Here is a 16,254-nt window from a genome sequence, read left to right as displayed (position 1 = left end):
CTATGAGTCGGTACCGACTTGATGGCACCTAACAACAATAACAACTCTGTGCTGGAGTCCTGGTGTGGCACTGTAGGATCAGCACTGGACTGCTAACCTCAAGGCTGATGGTTCAAACCCACCAACTGCTCCTTGGAAGTCCTATACAGAGCCACTGTGAGTGGGAACCGACTCGATGACACTTAGCCACAACAATAAGTCTGTGCTGTCGGGTTGCTCTGAGTCAGAATCAACTTGATGGCAGGGGTTTGGTTTGGTTCAGCTCCTACTGGGACCAGTGACTCAGTGGTAGAATTCTTTTGTTCCATACAGGAGACCTGAGCATGACTGCCAGCCAGCGCTCTCATGCTCAATCACTAGCCCCTCATTAGTGGAGGCTGTCATGCTGCTCTGATGCTGAACAGTTATCAGAGGAGCCTCCAAACTAAGAGACCAGGAAGAAAGGCCTGGTGATCTGCTTCCAAACCTCAGCCAATGAAAGCCGTATGGATCATACCGGTCAGATGCACACCAATACGGGGGTGGCGCCCTGAGTCAGGGGCCATGAGCTGAGGGCAGCTAGAAACAACAGCCAACTCCTACTGTGTGCTGCTCTGCTCTGGGGTGCCTTGTTTTGTTTTGTTTTCTGTTTGCCATTGAGTTGACTCTGGATCACCATGAGCCCATACGCTCCACTGGGCTTTCAATGGATCACCACGAAGAAGTGGCTCTCAAGCCTTTCTTCTGAGGAGCCTCGGAATGGACTCAAAACCTCAGGCGTTTCAATGAGCAGCTGAGCACATTAAGCGTTCACATCACTCAGCGCCTCCTCTCACTGGGTGGTGGTGGTGGTGATGTGCCATGGAGTCGGTTCCGACTCATAGCGACCCTGTACAGGGTTTCCGAGGCTGTAAAGCTTTACGGGAGCAGAAAGCCTCATCTTTCTCCCGCGGAACTGCTGGTAATTTCGAACTGCAGCCCAATTCGTAACCACTACACTTGCATGTAATCTTCCTGTCAGCCACGGGGAGCAGGTAGAGGACCAATGTAGGGCTCAGAGAGGTAAAGGCACTTGTCTAAGGCCACACAGCAGCTGTGGGTGACATCTCTAATCAGGAGTCTTTTCCATTCTGCCATTCGGTGGCATCTGCTGACATCAGGTCTGGGTCTCAGGTTTCCGAGCTATCAGTTGTTGTGGCGGTGTTCAAGAACCGGGACCACCCACTGCAGTAACTGGGTCCCAGGGTTGTGCCAAACATAGCCAGGGCAGCCCAGTCATGAGTGTTTGTCATCTGCCTTGCTGGTCATCCACTAACCAGAGAGCTCCCGTGACAAGTATTTTGAAGTCATAACTTCCTGTAGCTCCCCTCCTTGGTGACCCTGCTTGCTGACTGTCCTGTCCTCCAGGCCTCCTCCCTGCTGCTTCCTCGGCTGGGAGACCCCCTCACTCCTTTGGCCTCAGGTCTCTGAGAATACCACCCGTCCGTCAGAGCCCATCTGCTAGGCACACGCTGGCTTGGTTGAGTGGAAAAGAGCACATACAATCGTCACCTTTACCGTATTCTATTTGTTGACCTGAGGAGGGGTCTACACAAGGGATTGAGTACAGGAAGGGGGAATCTGAGTTCCCTAGTACCGCTGTTAACAGAAATACCACAAGTGGGTGGTTCTCACCAACAGAAACTTACTTTCTCACAGTTTGTAGTTGCTAGGCATTAGCAAGTTGATTTTTAACTCATAGTGACCTCATGTGATACAGTAGAACTGCCCTGAGGGTTTCCAAGCCTATCGTCTTGAGAGGAGAGGTCAGCTGGTGTATCCCTCAAAGCAGCTGGTGGATTTGAACCATCAACCTTTCAGTTAGCAGCGGATCGATTACCCATTGTGCCAACGCTCTTTTTCTCACAGTTTAAGACTAGAAGTGTGAATTCAGGGCAGTAGCCCTGAGGAAAGTCTGTCTGTGGGAGAAGGTCCTTTCTCTCTCTCTTTTTTAAAAACTTTGTTTGCTTTTAAAATTTTTGTGTGTGAATTGAGTGATGGTTTACAGAACAGATCATCAGTTTTGCCTCACTACATGGTTGCAGTCCCCTCCATGTAACAACAGTTAACAATATTGACCTCTTCACTGTAACTTTGCATTCCTCCCTGTGTAATCCTACCTTCAACTTTCCATTTTTCCTCTGCTAACTTCCCATGTTAGCATGTGTCTGTCTTCTAGCCCACGAATGATTTTCCCTCCCCACCCCCTAACCATCATAGATTGTTTCTTTTATCTAGAAAACCTTGTGTAAACTTTTTACAATATCGGTCTCATACACTGCCCTTTTGTGACTGACTAATTTCACTCACCATAATGTCTTCTAGGTTCAGCCATGTTGTAAGATGTTTCACAGATTCATCATTGCTCTTCAACATTATGTAGTATTCCTTTGTGTTTATGTATCAAAGTTTGTTTAACCGTTCTTCTGTTGGTGAACATTTAGTCTGTCTCCATCTTTTTGATATGTCTCTTGTAGACAGCATATTGAAAGATCCTGTTTTCTTATCCATTCTGTTCTTTATGTCTCTTTCTGAATTTACATTCAGTGTAATTATCAATTGGTATGAATTGTTGTCACTTTTTTGTGCGTTTTTTTGTGATGCTGCTGCTTTCTTTGTTCTGCATAATTTTCTATGCAGAGTTCATTTTGTTTGTGGATTTTCTTTTCATTTTCATTTCTGTTATGTTAATGTTTACTAAATCTTTCTGAGTTCCCCCTTTTTTTGTTTTGATGTGCAGGTGTATTCTTTTCCTTTGAGGTTACCCAGTAATTTATTAAAATTTTCCCCTGCTTGCAGCGGTTTGTTTTATCTTGAAATCTACCTCACTTCCTTGCCAGTTGGAAGTTCTGTATCTAGGCTATCCCCTCTTGTTGCTTTGAAGTTGACTTCATTATACATTGATATATCTCTGGTTGCCAATTTTCAGTCTTGCAGGTTTGTTTTACTTTGAATATTTCTTTATCTGGATTGAGTTCTGGGTGGTATAGTCATGAATGGGAATCTCAGGTTGTTGTCTGTTGTTGGATCTCAGTTCAAAGAACAGCCATTCGCATTTTTTGCAAAATTGGTCTCGTCATTACATACTCCTTTCATTTCTGTTTATCAGGAAATGTCCTAATTTCACTGCTGTATTTGAGGGACATCTTTGCTGGGAATGTGATTCTTGGTTGGCAATCTTTGTCTTTTAGAATTTTGTATATTCATTCCATTGCCTTCTTGCCTTCATGGTTTCTGCTGAGAAATTAGCGTTGAGTCGTATTGATTCTACTGTGTAGGTAAAACTTCTTTTTCTCTCGAGCTGCTCTCAGGATTCTTTCCTTGTCTTTGATTTTGAAAAGTTTATGATGATATGTCTTGGTGATTTTCTTTTGGGATCTATCGTGTTTGGGGTGCGTTCAGCTTCTTATATGCTTATCTTCTTGTCTTTCATGATGTTAAGGAAGTTTTCTACCAGCATCTCTTGGACAGTTTTTCTCTGTGCTTGTCTCTTTCTGTTCTGGAATTCGGATTCCTCTTCATGGTGTCCCACATAATTCTTATGCTTTCTTCACATTTTTTCTTGCTTTTTTCTCATTGTCCTTCTAGCACACTGGTATTGAGAGATTGCTCTTCAAGCTCACTAATACGGGCTTCCATTACTTCACATTTACTCCTTTGCTCTTTCAGTGTGTTGGTCCATGTCTGAGATCTTAGTATTAGTCTTCTGGATTTCTAATTGCAGACTGTGTATTGTTCAAAATTTGCATTTATTTTGCTGTTCTTGTAGTGTTTCCTGAATTCTTCTAAGGTTTTTATTGTGTTCTCCTTGCTTTCTTTGATCTTTCTATCTATCCTTTGATGGTAACTAATTAACATTCTTTTGAATTCTTTTTCAGTTCTATTACCTTTTCCTCCTCAGAAATGTCTTCTGGCTCTGCATCTTGGTCATTTATTTGAGCCATTCTCTCTTGTTTCTTCCTATGAGCTAAAGTTGTCTGTTGTCTTCTGGACATTGTGAGGTTGTTGTATTTGTAAAAACCAATAGTGCAGTTGTTGGACCCTGCAGAGAGAAATCTCTGAGGGGCTCCTGCAATTCAGAAAGCTCATGAGGTGCTCGTGGCAGAGATGTGACAGGAGATTTCCTGACCCTAGATGGAGTTCTGTTGACCTCGGTGTTATTTATGTTCAGGGACCTCCATCTAGTAATTCATAGAGCCCCTTGATGGAGTTGGTTTCACTGTCTGTTGGCACCACAGGGAAGCTGTGGGTAGGGTGACTGGTTAAATGCTGGTCTGGTGGCTCTCTATGGGTTTTGTGAGCCTAGAGCCAAGCCCACCTGAATCTAGACCCAACAGTAGCACACCAGGACAGCCGGCCCCTACCTAACACTGGTGTGGCTCCCAACCAAGCAACTCCCGATGCTCAGAGAGCAGGGTCTGCATTGGGAGCTGGCCACGCCTCTGGTCACCAGGGAGCGTAGTAGAAAATAAATCATGCATTTTCTGTCACCTACAGGAATCTGCTCTGCCAGGCCTCCCTCCGCCACCAAAGCTGCTCACAAGATGGTTGAGCCTCGTCTGCCCAGCCGTTCACCTGTCAGTCTCCCTCTCACTGTCCCTGCTTGGCCTCTCTTCCCAGCAACACTCCATCCACCTCTCTAACCTTTCTTCTGAAGTTCAGGGAGCCAGAATTTTCATCTGTATTGTTTTATTTTGTGTCTCGTATCTTTATTGTAGAGGGTCCATGTAGTGTGTCTGCCTAGTCCACCTCCTTGCCAGAAGTCCGGAAGGTCTTGGTCACTTTCCAGATTCTCTTCATGCCTTCCTTGGCCATCTTCATGTGGCGTGATGTCTATCTTCCCCCACCTGAGCTTGCTTCTCTCCAGACGTAATCTGCCCTTTTATTTTAATTTTTTTTTAAATCTCAAAATGATTGAGTTAAGACACACCCTGCCACAAAACGACTCCATTAACTTAACAAAGAAAACCCATTCCCAGTGTAGGGGTTAGGATGTACAACACATATTTTAAGGGCTGCAATTCAGTCCACAGTGACAGGGGTCATTGGGAATCACCTCAGGGTTGTGGAGTGGCTTAAATGAGGCATCTCTTGTACTGTAGTGTCCCGGTTCCTGTCATCTGCAGGGCTGTATCAGTCATCACTCATTCCACTTTCTAGGGCTTCAGTGGCCCAGGGAAGAGTGAGGCCAGGACAGGTTGAGACCCCAGAATAGCCCTCAACAGCACGAGGTAGAATTGGGTGTGTGCCAAAACTTAGGGGGTCAGCCTGGGAGGTGGGGGGCAGGCTCACTAGGAGGGTCCCAGACCTCTTGTTCTGGGAGGCTGGGTCCAAGTGTTTAGGGAATTTTGGTGACAGGACTCAGCTCCTCAGGGACAGAACCCACGACAAAAAGACCTCTCTAGTCCTGGTTCTGCAGGGGAAGGAAAATATCTGGGTTTGGAAGGTCCTAAGTTCCCTGATGTGGCGCTGCGGGTTAATTCACCGGGCTGCAAAGTCAGTTTGAACCACAGGGTCGGCAGTTCAAGCTCACCAGCTGCTCCTCGTAAACCCTGTACAGTGTTGCTATGGATCAGAACCGACTTGACGACACTCCACAACAAAATTTTCCCACAAATGAGGGAAGAAGTGGGCCTGGGGTGGCAGTACTTCCTGCTCCCCTAGGGTGGGTGCTGAGTAGGGTTGAGGCTGGACTGCACCATCCTGGCTTCACACCAGCTCCCACCTTGCAGGTCTTCTCCATTGTGGTCTTTGGCTCCATCGTGAACGAGGGCTACCTCAACAGTGTCTCGAAGGGCGAGGAGTTCTGCATCTACAACCGCAACCCGAGCGCCTGCAGCTATGGAGTAACAGTGGGTGTGCTGGCCTTCCTCACCTGCGTGCTCTACCTGGCCCTGGACATGTACTTCCCGCAGATCAGCAGTGTCAAGGACCGCAAGAAGGCTGTGCTGTCTGACATCGGCGTTTCAGGTGAGCCCCTGCCCCAGTGGGAGAAGCTCAGTGTGGTCTGTTAATCCTCACACCCTGTGAGGTGCCTGCCCCTTCTCCCCATTTTACAGATGAGGACACTGTGGCACAGATTGGCAGCAGGGAAGAGTGGGACCAGGGCAGGACCCAAGACCACCCCCACCCACCCCTGTAGCCCCTGACTCCCCAGAGAGGAGGGAAGGGGAGGGGGAGCACATGGAGGGACTGGAGACGTCACTTCCTGTCTCCATGGGCTTTCTGTGGCTCCACCTGGTGGGGTCCCATGAGAAGGAAGCAGGCGGTGGCTGCAGGTCCTAGCACTTAGCCACACCTGGGCAGTCAATCAGGACCTGGGGCTGGACCTGCTGACCTTTACCCTCAGAAGTGGACTTTGACTGGATGCCTTGACCTCTGCTCCCATGAGTTCTAAGAATTTGCTTGGTGGATGCTTGGAGGAGGTGGGTCATCAGTATTTGGGAGTGTCGTGTCTAGGTCTGGGACTCTTAGGCAATGAGATGAACCCCGTCTTGGGTCACCTGGCTCCTTAGCACCCAGAGAACACTGAATTGCTCTGTGGTCAGGTGCTGGGCCAAGTCCAGGGAGGGACCAGGGCTCTGCCAGCTCCTCCTGGTAGAAGAGCCAAAGCTGTTTCCGGAAGATTGTTCACTTCAGACATGAACCCCTCCTGCCTAGGGTGGCACGTTCCTGTATTTGGAGTAGACCTGTCCTCTGGGCCTCGGTTTCTTCTAGGGCTTAGACTAAATTTGTGGCTCCCAGACCGGGTCCCCAGCAGTGCCTCTGGGAGGTGGACTAGGCGCCGGTGTCCATACAGATTCAGCCCACGCATGCTTCCTCCTGAGTAGCACTGGTCCTAACTGGGTGGGCCTTGGTCTCACACAGGAAAACCACCGCTAACCCTAATTCCTTCATCTCCCCCACCCCACCTCTACCTCGACTCTCAAAGAAACCCAAAATCGAGGGGCTTGGCAAGATTATAGGCCCAGGACTCACGGCCCACACCCACCCAGGTTGACCCCAACCTCCAGCATCACCCCTCTCCCCCCACTGCCCAGGGCTACTGCAGTAGGGTAGGGTAGGGGGAGCTGTAGGCTCCTTGAGGCCTTGCTGGCCTCAGCTGACCAGTGTCTTTTTCTTTCTTGTTCCTGTCTCCCTCCTTTCTCCACTGTCTCTGCCTGGCCTCTCCCCATCTGAACCGCACTGATACATCTTTGCTTCCGCCCTCCCCTCCCCCCCCACCTCACTCTATGGTGAACTCTGCCCCTTTCTTTCCTCCCCCACTTCTCTCCCCTACTCGCCCGCTCTCTTCATGCGTGGTCCTGTGAATGCCCCCAGCCTTCTGGGCCTTCCTCTGGTTCGTGGGCTTCTGTTACCTGGCCAACCAGTGGCAGGTCTCCAAGCCCGAGGACAACCCGCTGAACGAAAGGACGGATGCGGCCCGTGCTGCCATTGCTTTCTCCTTCTTCTCCATCTTCACTTGGGTGAGTGCAGCTGGCCTCCAGAGGAGCAGGGCTGGGGTCTGCCTGCCTCTGTAGTGGGCCTCACAGTGCTGCCTCCCTGGGTAAGGGGACTGTTGCCCTGCTAATGAGCACAGCCACTTGGTGACGGCAGACCCCTCGCTCTAGCACAAACCAGCCTTCCTGTGGGCCATGACCACCCATAACCACTCGAGGTGGTTGGGACTTATAAGCCCCATTGGTTAAGGCCTTCACAGATTCTAGACTGGAAAGGAGCCTGGGCCACCCCTAATTCTCCAGGCCTCTGTCTTCCTGACTGTAAATTGGGAGAGGTTGGATTTGGGTGTGTATTAAAGGGGTGGAGGTGAGGGGTCAGGAGCTCAGGTGGGGCGGGCCAGAGGTACGTGCTTGCCCATTCAGAGAGAGTCCCCTCTGCACAGTCTGTGATCCAGCAGGAAGGGGACCCACATGGTTGGAGAAGCCAGAAATCGAAATTTTATGTGGAATCTGATTTTCGCGTGTTGGCAATTTACTCACATTAAAAAAATAAATACCGTGTGGGTCCAAGAAGTCTGGTGGGCCAAGGCCACCCTGCAGGCTATGGACTAGGGGCTTATGGGCCCCTCACTTTCCCTGCCTTTAGCTCCGACTCCCACCCTAGAGATCTAGAGTCACTCATTTCCAGACTCCCACCCCAAGGTACCCCCTCCCCTCAAGGACACCCCTCAGTCCTTGGCTTTCTACCTGGAGGACACCCTGACCCTCCACCAAGCCATGCCAGCCCTCCTGTACCCTGACCCTCCCAAACCCACCCTGGGGGACTTCTTTCTCTCTTTGGGGGATCCTGTGGTTCAACCACTGGCAGAGCAGCTGTGGTCACTCTCATCTCCCACCCCCACCTACTGTCCTCAAGGTGGGTGGGAAGCGCCAGGTGACTCCAGGGAATCTCAAGTCTAGAGAAGGTGCCAGGGCTGGGGACCACCCAGCCAGCCCTACCGGGAGCCGTTCAGAAGTAGCCCACTGTGAGATGGGTGTGGCACTGACTCACTGAAACAGTACATGCTTGGACACCAACATTTGGGGGGTGGGTCTGAAGGACCTTGACTGACAGACACCTGCCCTACCCACCACAGCCTCACCCTGACTCTCTCCTGGCAGAGCCTGAGCGCAGCCCTGGCAGTGCGGCGATTCGAGAAGCTTACCTTTCAGGAGGAGTACAACACGCTATTCCCCGCCTTGGCACAGCCATAGGCCTTCTGGCTTACAGGGCCAGGAAGGAGCCCTGCTCTGTGCCCAGTGGCCAGTTCCAGGGGTGGCCTAGTGTCTGGAATGCATTTACCCGCAGAGGGTCAGCAGCCGGCCAGGGCTGACTCGCTCATTCATTGCCTCTTTGTGTGTTCTCCGTGTGTTCGCTAATTCATTCAGTAAACGTTTATTGAGCATCTGCTTGTGCCTAGTAATGAATCAGACAAGGTCTCTGGCCCAATAGCCACAGCCCGAGAGGGGAAGACTGACGCTAAATTCCCCACGATGAACTCCACAGGTTGTTAAGGGCTTGGAGGGGCTCCATGCATGGCTCCCAGGGGTGTTGAAGGTCTGAGGTGCTAAGCTGTTGGCACTCTGTAATGACCCATCCAATGGCAGTAGGCATGAAGCATAGTCTTCACCGTCCCCATGGAGACTAGCTACCAAGAGGAGGGGCCCTGGTCCACTCTGCTTTTATGTGCTGTATGAGCCTGGACAAACCCCTGTACCTCTCCGAGCCTCAGTTTACAATCTGTAGAGGGTGGGAGGTAATGGTGAGGATGAAACCAAGTCCAGCACAGAATTTATTGGCACAAGAATGCTCAATAAATGGGTAGCTCTTTGGTTGGTTCATTCATTCATTCATTCATTCATTCATTCATTCATATCTCCCAGGCATCAGGAGCACTTCCACAATCTCTACTGTAGGGGTGATGTTCATGTGGGGGATCCTTCTTCTAGAAGGCTCTGAACAGCTTTCCTCCTTGGGGCCCTCAGCAACCTTAGCAGGAACCTACCCTTCCCCCTCTATGTCTGTAGGAGTTGAGAAATTGATAGAACAGAAACAGATTCCCAGAGCAGCTCCTCAACCTTGCTAGAGGCTGGGCACACAGGCAGTGAGCTTCCCAGCATGGGGAGCATACAAGCTCGGATGGTTCGCTGCATAGTGGAGCTGCTGAAGAGTATACCTGCTGTGTGGAAAGCAGGACCAAAGGCCACCAGCCCCAGTCTCTTCCTTGGAAGCCCATGTCTCTCCTTTGTTCCTGTCTGGTGACACCTTGAGCTAATTGGCCTGTAACCAGAGGCCTTTCCCGGCCGGCCAACTCTACCCCATGCAGGAAACCCACCCAGACAGTGAAGGCAGGGAGCACTGGGAAAAGTGAGCCTACGTTCCCTACATGTTCATGTGGGCTTGCTAACAACTCGGGGTACCTAAAGCTTGGCCTCTGCCCAGGGAGTTCACTGCCTCCCCGTTGCTCAAGTCTCTGGTATCAGAGCCCCCATCAGCTAGGACATCATGTCCACGCAGAAAGCCAACAGGGGGCCACACTAATTTCCCACAGCCCAACCTCTTTAGGCCTGCTTTGCTTTTCCCAGGTCTTGCACTTGGAAAATCTGCCTTTCTGAGCTTTCTTTGTTATTGGTGTTAGATGCCATCAAGTCAGTTCCAACTCATAACCACCCCATACACAAAACAATGAAACACTGCCCGGTCCTATGCCATCCTCACAGTTGTTGCTACGCTTGAAGCAATTGCGGCCGCCACTGTGCCGATCCATCTCACTGAAGATCTTCCTCTTTTTCACCTACCCTCCTACTTTGCCAAGTTTGATGTCCTTCTCCAGGGAAGGTCCCGCCTGATAATATGTCCAAAGTATGAGAGACAAAGGGTAGCTATCCTGGCTTCTAAGAGCACTCTGGCTGCACTTCTTCCAACACAGATCTGTTTCTTCTTTTGGCAATGGTGCTTTTAGTATTCTCCTCCAATACCATAACTCAAATGCATTAGTTCTTCTGTGGTTTTCCTTATTCATTGTCCAGGTTTCACATGCACGTAAAGCTATTGAAAATGCTATGGCTTATGACTTGGGTCAGGAGCACCTTAGTCCTCACACTGACATCTTTGCTCTTGAATACTTGAAAGAGGTCTCGTGCAGCAGATGTGCCTAATGCAATATGTCGTTTGATTTCTTGACTGCTGCTTCCGCAAGTGTTGATGGTGGATCCAAAGCAAAATGTTGTCTTTAACAACCTCAATCTTTTCTCCATTGATCATGATGTTATTTATTGCTCCAGTGGTGAGAATTTTTATTCTCTTTATATTGAGGTGCAGCCCATACTGAAGGCTGTGGTCTTTGATCTTCATCTGTAAGTATTTTAAGTTCTCTTTGTTTTCAATAAGCCAGGTGTATCATCTGCATATTACAGGTTGTTCATGAGTCTTCCTCCAATCCAAATGATGCCACATTCTTCTTCATATAATTCAGCTTCTTGGATTATTTGCTCAGCATATAGATGGATTGGATAAGCACGGTGAAATGATACAACCCTGGCACACAGCTTAACTGATTTTAAAATTCAGTGTCCCCTTGTTCTGTTTGAACAACTGCCTCTTGGTCTTTGAACAGGTTCTTCATGAGCACAATTAAGTGTTCTGGAATACCGATTTTCCACAGTGTTGTCCATAACTTGCCATGATCCACACAGTTTAAAACCTTTGCATGGTCAATAAAACACAGGCAGACATCTTTCTGGTGTTCTCTGCTTTCAGCCAAAATCCATCTAACATCAGCAGTAATACCCCTTGTTCACCAGCCTCGCTTGAATCCAGTTTGAACCTCTGGCAGGTCCCTGTCAATGTACAGTTGCAGCCAGCATTGTATTGTCCTTAGCAAAAATTTACTTGGATGTGCTGTAAAGATATTTTCTGATCATTTCTACATTCCATTGGGTCACCTCTCTTTGGAATGGGCAGAAATATGGATCTCTTCCAATCAGTTTGCCAGGTCGTTGTCTTCCAGATTTCTTGCCATAGAGGAGTGAGTGCCTCCAGCGCTCCATTGTTTGTTGAAAAATTTCAATTTGTATTCCATCAGTTCCCAGAGTCGTGTTCTTTGCCAATGCCTTCAGTGCACCTTGGTCTTCTTCGTTCTGTGCCATTGATCTTGAGCATATGCTACCTCTTGAAATGATTGAACATCAACCATTTGTTTTTGGTATAGTGACTCTATTCCTTCCATCTTTGACTGCTTTCTGCATCATTCAGAACTTTGCCCTTGGAATCCTTCAGTATTACAGATTGAGACTTGAATTTTTTCTTCAGTTTTTTTTCAGCTTGAGAAATGCTGAGTGTGTTCTTCTTTTTGCTTTTCTAACTCCAGTTCTTTGCACATTTCATTGTAATACTTGACTTTGTCTTTTTGAGCTGCCCTTCAAATTTTCTGTTCAGCTATTTAGTCATCTTTTGTGTTGTTTAAAAGTATTTGTAATGAGTAAGTCATTGGTCTTGCAAATTTTTGTCATAAGGTTTTCTCTGGCTAAACATTCAGAAGCAGTCTGCCTTTTCTTCTTCTGAGTCTGGAAGCTCAGCTGAAACCTATCCACCGTGGGTCACCCTGCTGATATTTCAAATATTAGTGGCATAGCTTTTAGCATTACAGCAACATGCAAATCACCACAGTATGACAAACTGACAAACGAGTGGTGGTCCAAGCTTTCTTAAGTCAGCACAAATGAAAAACTGATACCTAGGCACTGGACTTCTAGAATTTTCTGTAAGAAAACACCAAGCACAAATCTCTCCCTAGCTTTCACTGGATGACCCTTTGGGGTTCCAGGTTAGCTCAGTGCCTTGTCAGGAGACTGATCAAAAAGAGATAGACTACAAGGGAAGGGTAGGACCCCTACATCCAGGTCTGGTCACTTGCCATAGTTTCCCCCTTGGCTATTCCCAGCATGCACTAAGGTGCCAAGGTTCTAATAAGTCTTGTGATTCTGAAACCTGTTTCATTGTGTTTAACTCAGCTCTCCAAACTTCTTTGACGAAATGTTTTTCAGTTAGAGGTAGATTTGGTCACAAGTGACAGAAATCCCAAAGAACAAAGTAAGTCACAAAGTGGCTTGCAGAAGCTCTTGGTCTGGGGAAGTGACCCAGGGCTGGCATAGTGGCTCCAGAATTCCTCAGTGATCAGGTGTTTGCCATCTCTACAGTTTGGACTGTGTCCTCATGTTCCAACATGGCAACTAGAGCTCCAGCTATCACATGTGCATTCTAAGTATCAAGTTGGAGGATGAAATGAAGAACATGGGTACCCCATTGGCCAGAATTCAGTCACATGACCATGACTCACTACAAAAGGCAGAGAATAGATTTCAGGAGATATTAACAGTTCTCTGTCCCGCCAAGAAGTGTTTCCCCCCATTGTATGTAATATACTGAGAACTTAGTTTGAGAATGATGCCAAAGGCCCATTTTAACACTCCACAGTGGAGGGCATAGAATGTTTGGTGGTCCGTAGTGACCTCTGGGATCAGGGGATGTTGGAGTAGGGGCTGGTCGCTGAGGTTCTTTCTGGCTGGACAATGTGTCTGGGCTGCTACGAAGAATGTCCTTTCTCGCCCTTTGTCCAGCTTGATTTCCTCTTTGGATCTTTAGGATCTTTAACTCTGTATTGCCTATGTCCTGTGAAGTAGCTCCCACTAACCCAGTGCTTTTGTCTGTCTCTCCCCTAACCATTCCCACCCTTCTGTCCTGTCCCCGCCGGCCCCTACCCAGGCGGGCCAGGCCGTGCTGGCCTTCCAGCGGTATCAGATTGGCGCCGACTCGGCCCTCTTCTCCCAGGACTACATGGACCCCAGCCAGGACTCCAGCATGCCTTACGTCCCCTACGTGGAGCCCAGCTCTGGGCCGGACCCCGCCGGCATGGGCGGCACCTACCAGCAGCCAGCCAACGCCTTCGACCCCGAGCCCCAGGGTTACCAGTCACAGGGCTACTGAGCCGCAGTGACCTCCTGCTGCTGCCTGCCCCTGCCCTACCCACCCTGGATCCCCTCCCTCACACCCAGCACCCTGCCGCCCTGCCCAGCATCTCCTCAGTCTCAGAGTTATCCCATCCGCTGAGTTCTGGGAGGGTCTGGGGGGTGGGTGGAGGCAGAAGGCATGGGGAGTGGGGGGATATCTGTGTAAGTGTGTGTGAACGTGTGTCCAGGGACATGTGCTCAGCCCTCAGCATGCGTGCTTGCATTCACTGAGCACCTGTTGTGTGTCGTGCCTGTGAAGGAGGCAGAAGGTGAGACGAGGCACAGGCGCTATTGGCACCAGCGATGGAACTCTAGGGGGAAGGATGAGGGGTGCCGGGCAGGATTGGCTGGGTCAAAGGGCAAGTGCGAATCCTGGGGGACACACGGGCTGTCACCTGCCAAACGCTCTCAATTCTCAGCATAGTCCTGCTGGAAGAGTCGGGGCTCCCCACTTTGCGATAGGGAGGAAACTGAGGCCAGGGTCACTCAGTGGGGGCATGGAGCTGAGCCCAGGACACCCTAACTGCCCCCACCCCCAACCTGGAGCTGCTCACTCTGGATGGCCCTGTCGCTTGGCCGAGACTGTGAAGTGAGCGAGTCTCCTCCTTGGCTCCCTCCAGTTCCTGAGTTTGCTTCTTACTCTTGTGTGTCCCATGGGAAGCTCCTTCCCAAGAACTCAGGGGACATCCCCCCTTCGTGGACTCTGAAGGACTGAGCACTGTCCCTGGGTGTGGGCTGGTACCCAGGGACTGGATGGCCAACGAGTCCCAGGAGGAGGGTGGGGCCTCATTCCCTGCCCTTGTGACCTGCCAAGAAACAGGCCTGACCTGGGACACTGTCATCTCTCCGCTGGCCTGGGATCAGCCAGGGACAGATTTCTTCTGCTGGAGGTTTCCATGGGATGACATGATGGTGCCCTTGGGGACATGGTAGGCTCGGGGGAGGCCGTGGCTGTAGAAGAGAGGAAAGCAGGTGTCCAAGTGGGCAAGGAGGGCTTCTTGCACAGGTGGGCTTTAGCTGAGCCTTAGGGATGGCAGGGGGAGGCGGAACAGGAGAGGGGCGTGAGGAAGCAGTGTGGTTAGGCCTTGGGGAGACCAGGGGCCCATTCTGCTGTGCACCCAGCCTCCAGAAGCTCTCGGGCCTGGGAGGAGAAGGCAAGTGATTGTGGGTCAGGCCCGGCACTGAGTGTGTCCACTACTATCCACTGTCCGCCCCTCACAAGAACCCTGAGAGATGGGGTATCATGCACTTGCTCGCTTGGTCAGTACACATCCTGGGCGTGGTTCCTGCACTCACGGAGCTTACAGTCTTTGAAAGACAACAACTATACAGAGTCCTCTGCAGGGCTCCAGGGGCAGACAGGGATTCACATAGCAGTAAGGGATGGGGAAGACGAGGCTAAGAAGTCGCATCAACTCCCTGTTTCACAGAAGAGGGAAGCAAAGCTCAGAGCTGAACTGAAAGCATGGTGAAGCACGGTACTGAGCTCGGGCTGAAGGCAAGCAGAGCCTCAGACTGCCTAGGAGCACCTGCTGGCTGCTGACTCTTTTCTTATGTCCCAGGATCTCTGTCCTCCTGAGGGGACCTGACCTGTGGAGTCTGATTCAGACCAGAGGATTTCTAGCAGACAGTTTCTGTGTTCACCTGCAGGAAGGAGGCTGTGCACTCCCTTTCTCCGCTCCCCACTACAACCCTTCACTGCCCATGGGCATGAGGAGACCCCAAGGTGCTGCCAACCTGCTGCTCGTGGGGACCAGCCAGCTGTGTGTGCATCAGACCTCTGTTCCTTCTACGTGGTGGGGTAATGATGGGAACCCAGAAGGCAGGGTACCCATTTAAACTCCCAGTCCCTGGGTACTGATTACAGACCCTCCCTGACTGGAAAAGGCAGGAGTGGAGTGAAACCAGATCATCTCACGAAGTGTACCCTACTCTTTTGGGGTACAGCCTAGGTGCTGCCTCTGCATGGTCCCACCATGGGGCTGGACACTGGCAGGGACCAGCGGGTGGTAATGAAAGCATCAAGAGGTGTCCGAGGGCAGGTGTAGATGAGTCCCAGGGCTCTGCCTCATCTCCTGGAGGTTCACTGAGGACGCTTGGAAACATCAAGCTCGTAGGCAGCAGGATCTCGGCCTCTCCCTGACTCCCAAGCTTTTCCCAGGAGCAGGGGCCCCTGCAGCCTGGCCCTGCAGAGTTTGGGTCCCTTCCGCTGCACCAAACACAAGAGAAGGGTTCCACACAAGATCGTGGAGGCTGCGGTGACAGTGACTTGTCCAAGGTCACACAGTAACGGAGTTGGAAGATTGGAAGCCAGTTCTCCTGCCTTCTGAATGGACACTCCTTCAATCACAGGCCAACTTGTCTGTGTGGCCCCTGTCTAGCTCCAGGTGGGGGTGTAGCCATTGAGGGGCAAATCCCAGGAGACAGATATCGCTTCTCCATTCCATCCTTCCCTGGTCATTGATCTTCAAAGACTCTTGGGGGCCCAGGATTCCCCCATGTAGCCAAGAGTCCCCAGTTGTTACCTTTGGGGACCCTCCCAACCTTAGCCCAAGACCCCTTGATTCTCCAAGGCGCTCGAAGAGGGAACACTCCTCCCCAGAGTTTATGGGAGGAAGGACCGGTCCAGCCATCTCCTAGTGCTGCCCCTGACCTGATACACCCCATCCCCCGGGTGCCCACAGCCCTTGTCTGGGTACCCCAGCCCCCTCGCAGCGTTACTGCCTGTGTATAGTATAAATATATATAT

At 50.4% G+C, this 16,254-nt stretch overlaps 2 protein-coding genes across 3 annotated transcripts in view; both read left to right on the top strand.

Annotated features, from left to right (window-relative positions):
• The window catches only part of SYNGR1 (synaptogyrin 1), a 28,541-nt gene extending 14,890 nt beyond the window's left edge, over positions 1–13,651 (top strand). Inside the window, exons 2-4 of one of the 2 annotated variants that reach the window (XM_006865173.1) lie at positions 5,751–5,988; positions 7,339–7,484; positions 13,261–13,651. In XM_006865173.1, the coding sequence (XP_006865235.1) occupies positions 5,751–5,988; positions 7,339–7,484; positions 13,261–13,482 (606 nt within the window). In that variant the 3' untranslated portion in view covers positions 13,483–13,651. Of the gene's footprint in view, positions 1–5,750; positions 5,989–7,338; positions 7,485–8,618; positions 8,712–13,260 lie in introns of those variants that run through there. The other variant, XM_006865174.1, reaches the window with a different exon arrangement.
• Positions 13,652–14,431: 780 nt separating this feature from the next.
• The window catches only part of TAB1 (TGF-beta activated kinase 1/MAP3K7 binding protein 1), a 102,682-nt gene continuing 100,859 nt past the window's right edge, over positions 14,432–16,254 (top strand). The window contains exons 1-2 of the mRNA XM_006865262.1: positions 14,432–14,511; positions 15,667–15,763. Coding sequence (XP_006865324.1) covers positions 14,432–14,511; positions 15,667–15,763 — 177 coding nt within the window. The remainder of the gene's footprint in view (positions 14,512–15,666; positions 15,764–16,254) is intronic.

Source organism: Chrysochloris asiatica, unplaced genomic scaffold, assembly GCF_000296735.1.
Source record: "Chrysochloris asiatica unplaced genomic scaffold, ChrAsi1.0 scaffold00076, whole genome shotgun sequence".
Taxonomy (NCBI): domain Eukaryota; kingdom Metazoa; phylum Chordata; class Mammalia; order Afrosoricida; family Chrysochloridae; genus Chrysochloris; species Chrysochloris asiatica.
The sequence above is the reverse complement of the archived record's forward strand: the minus strand, read 5'-3'. Positions and strand labels throughout refer to the sequence as shown.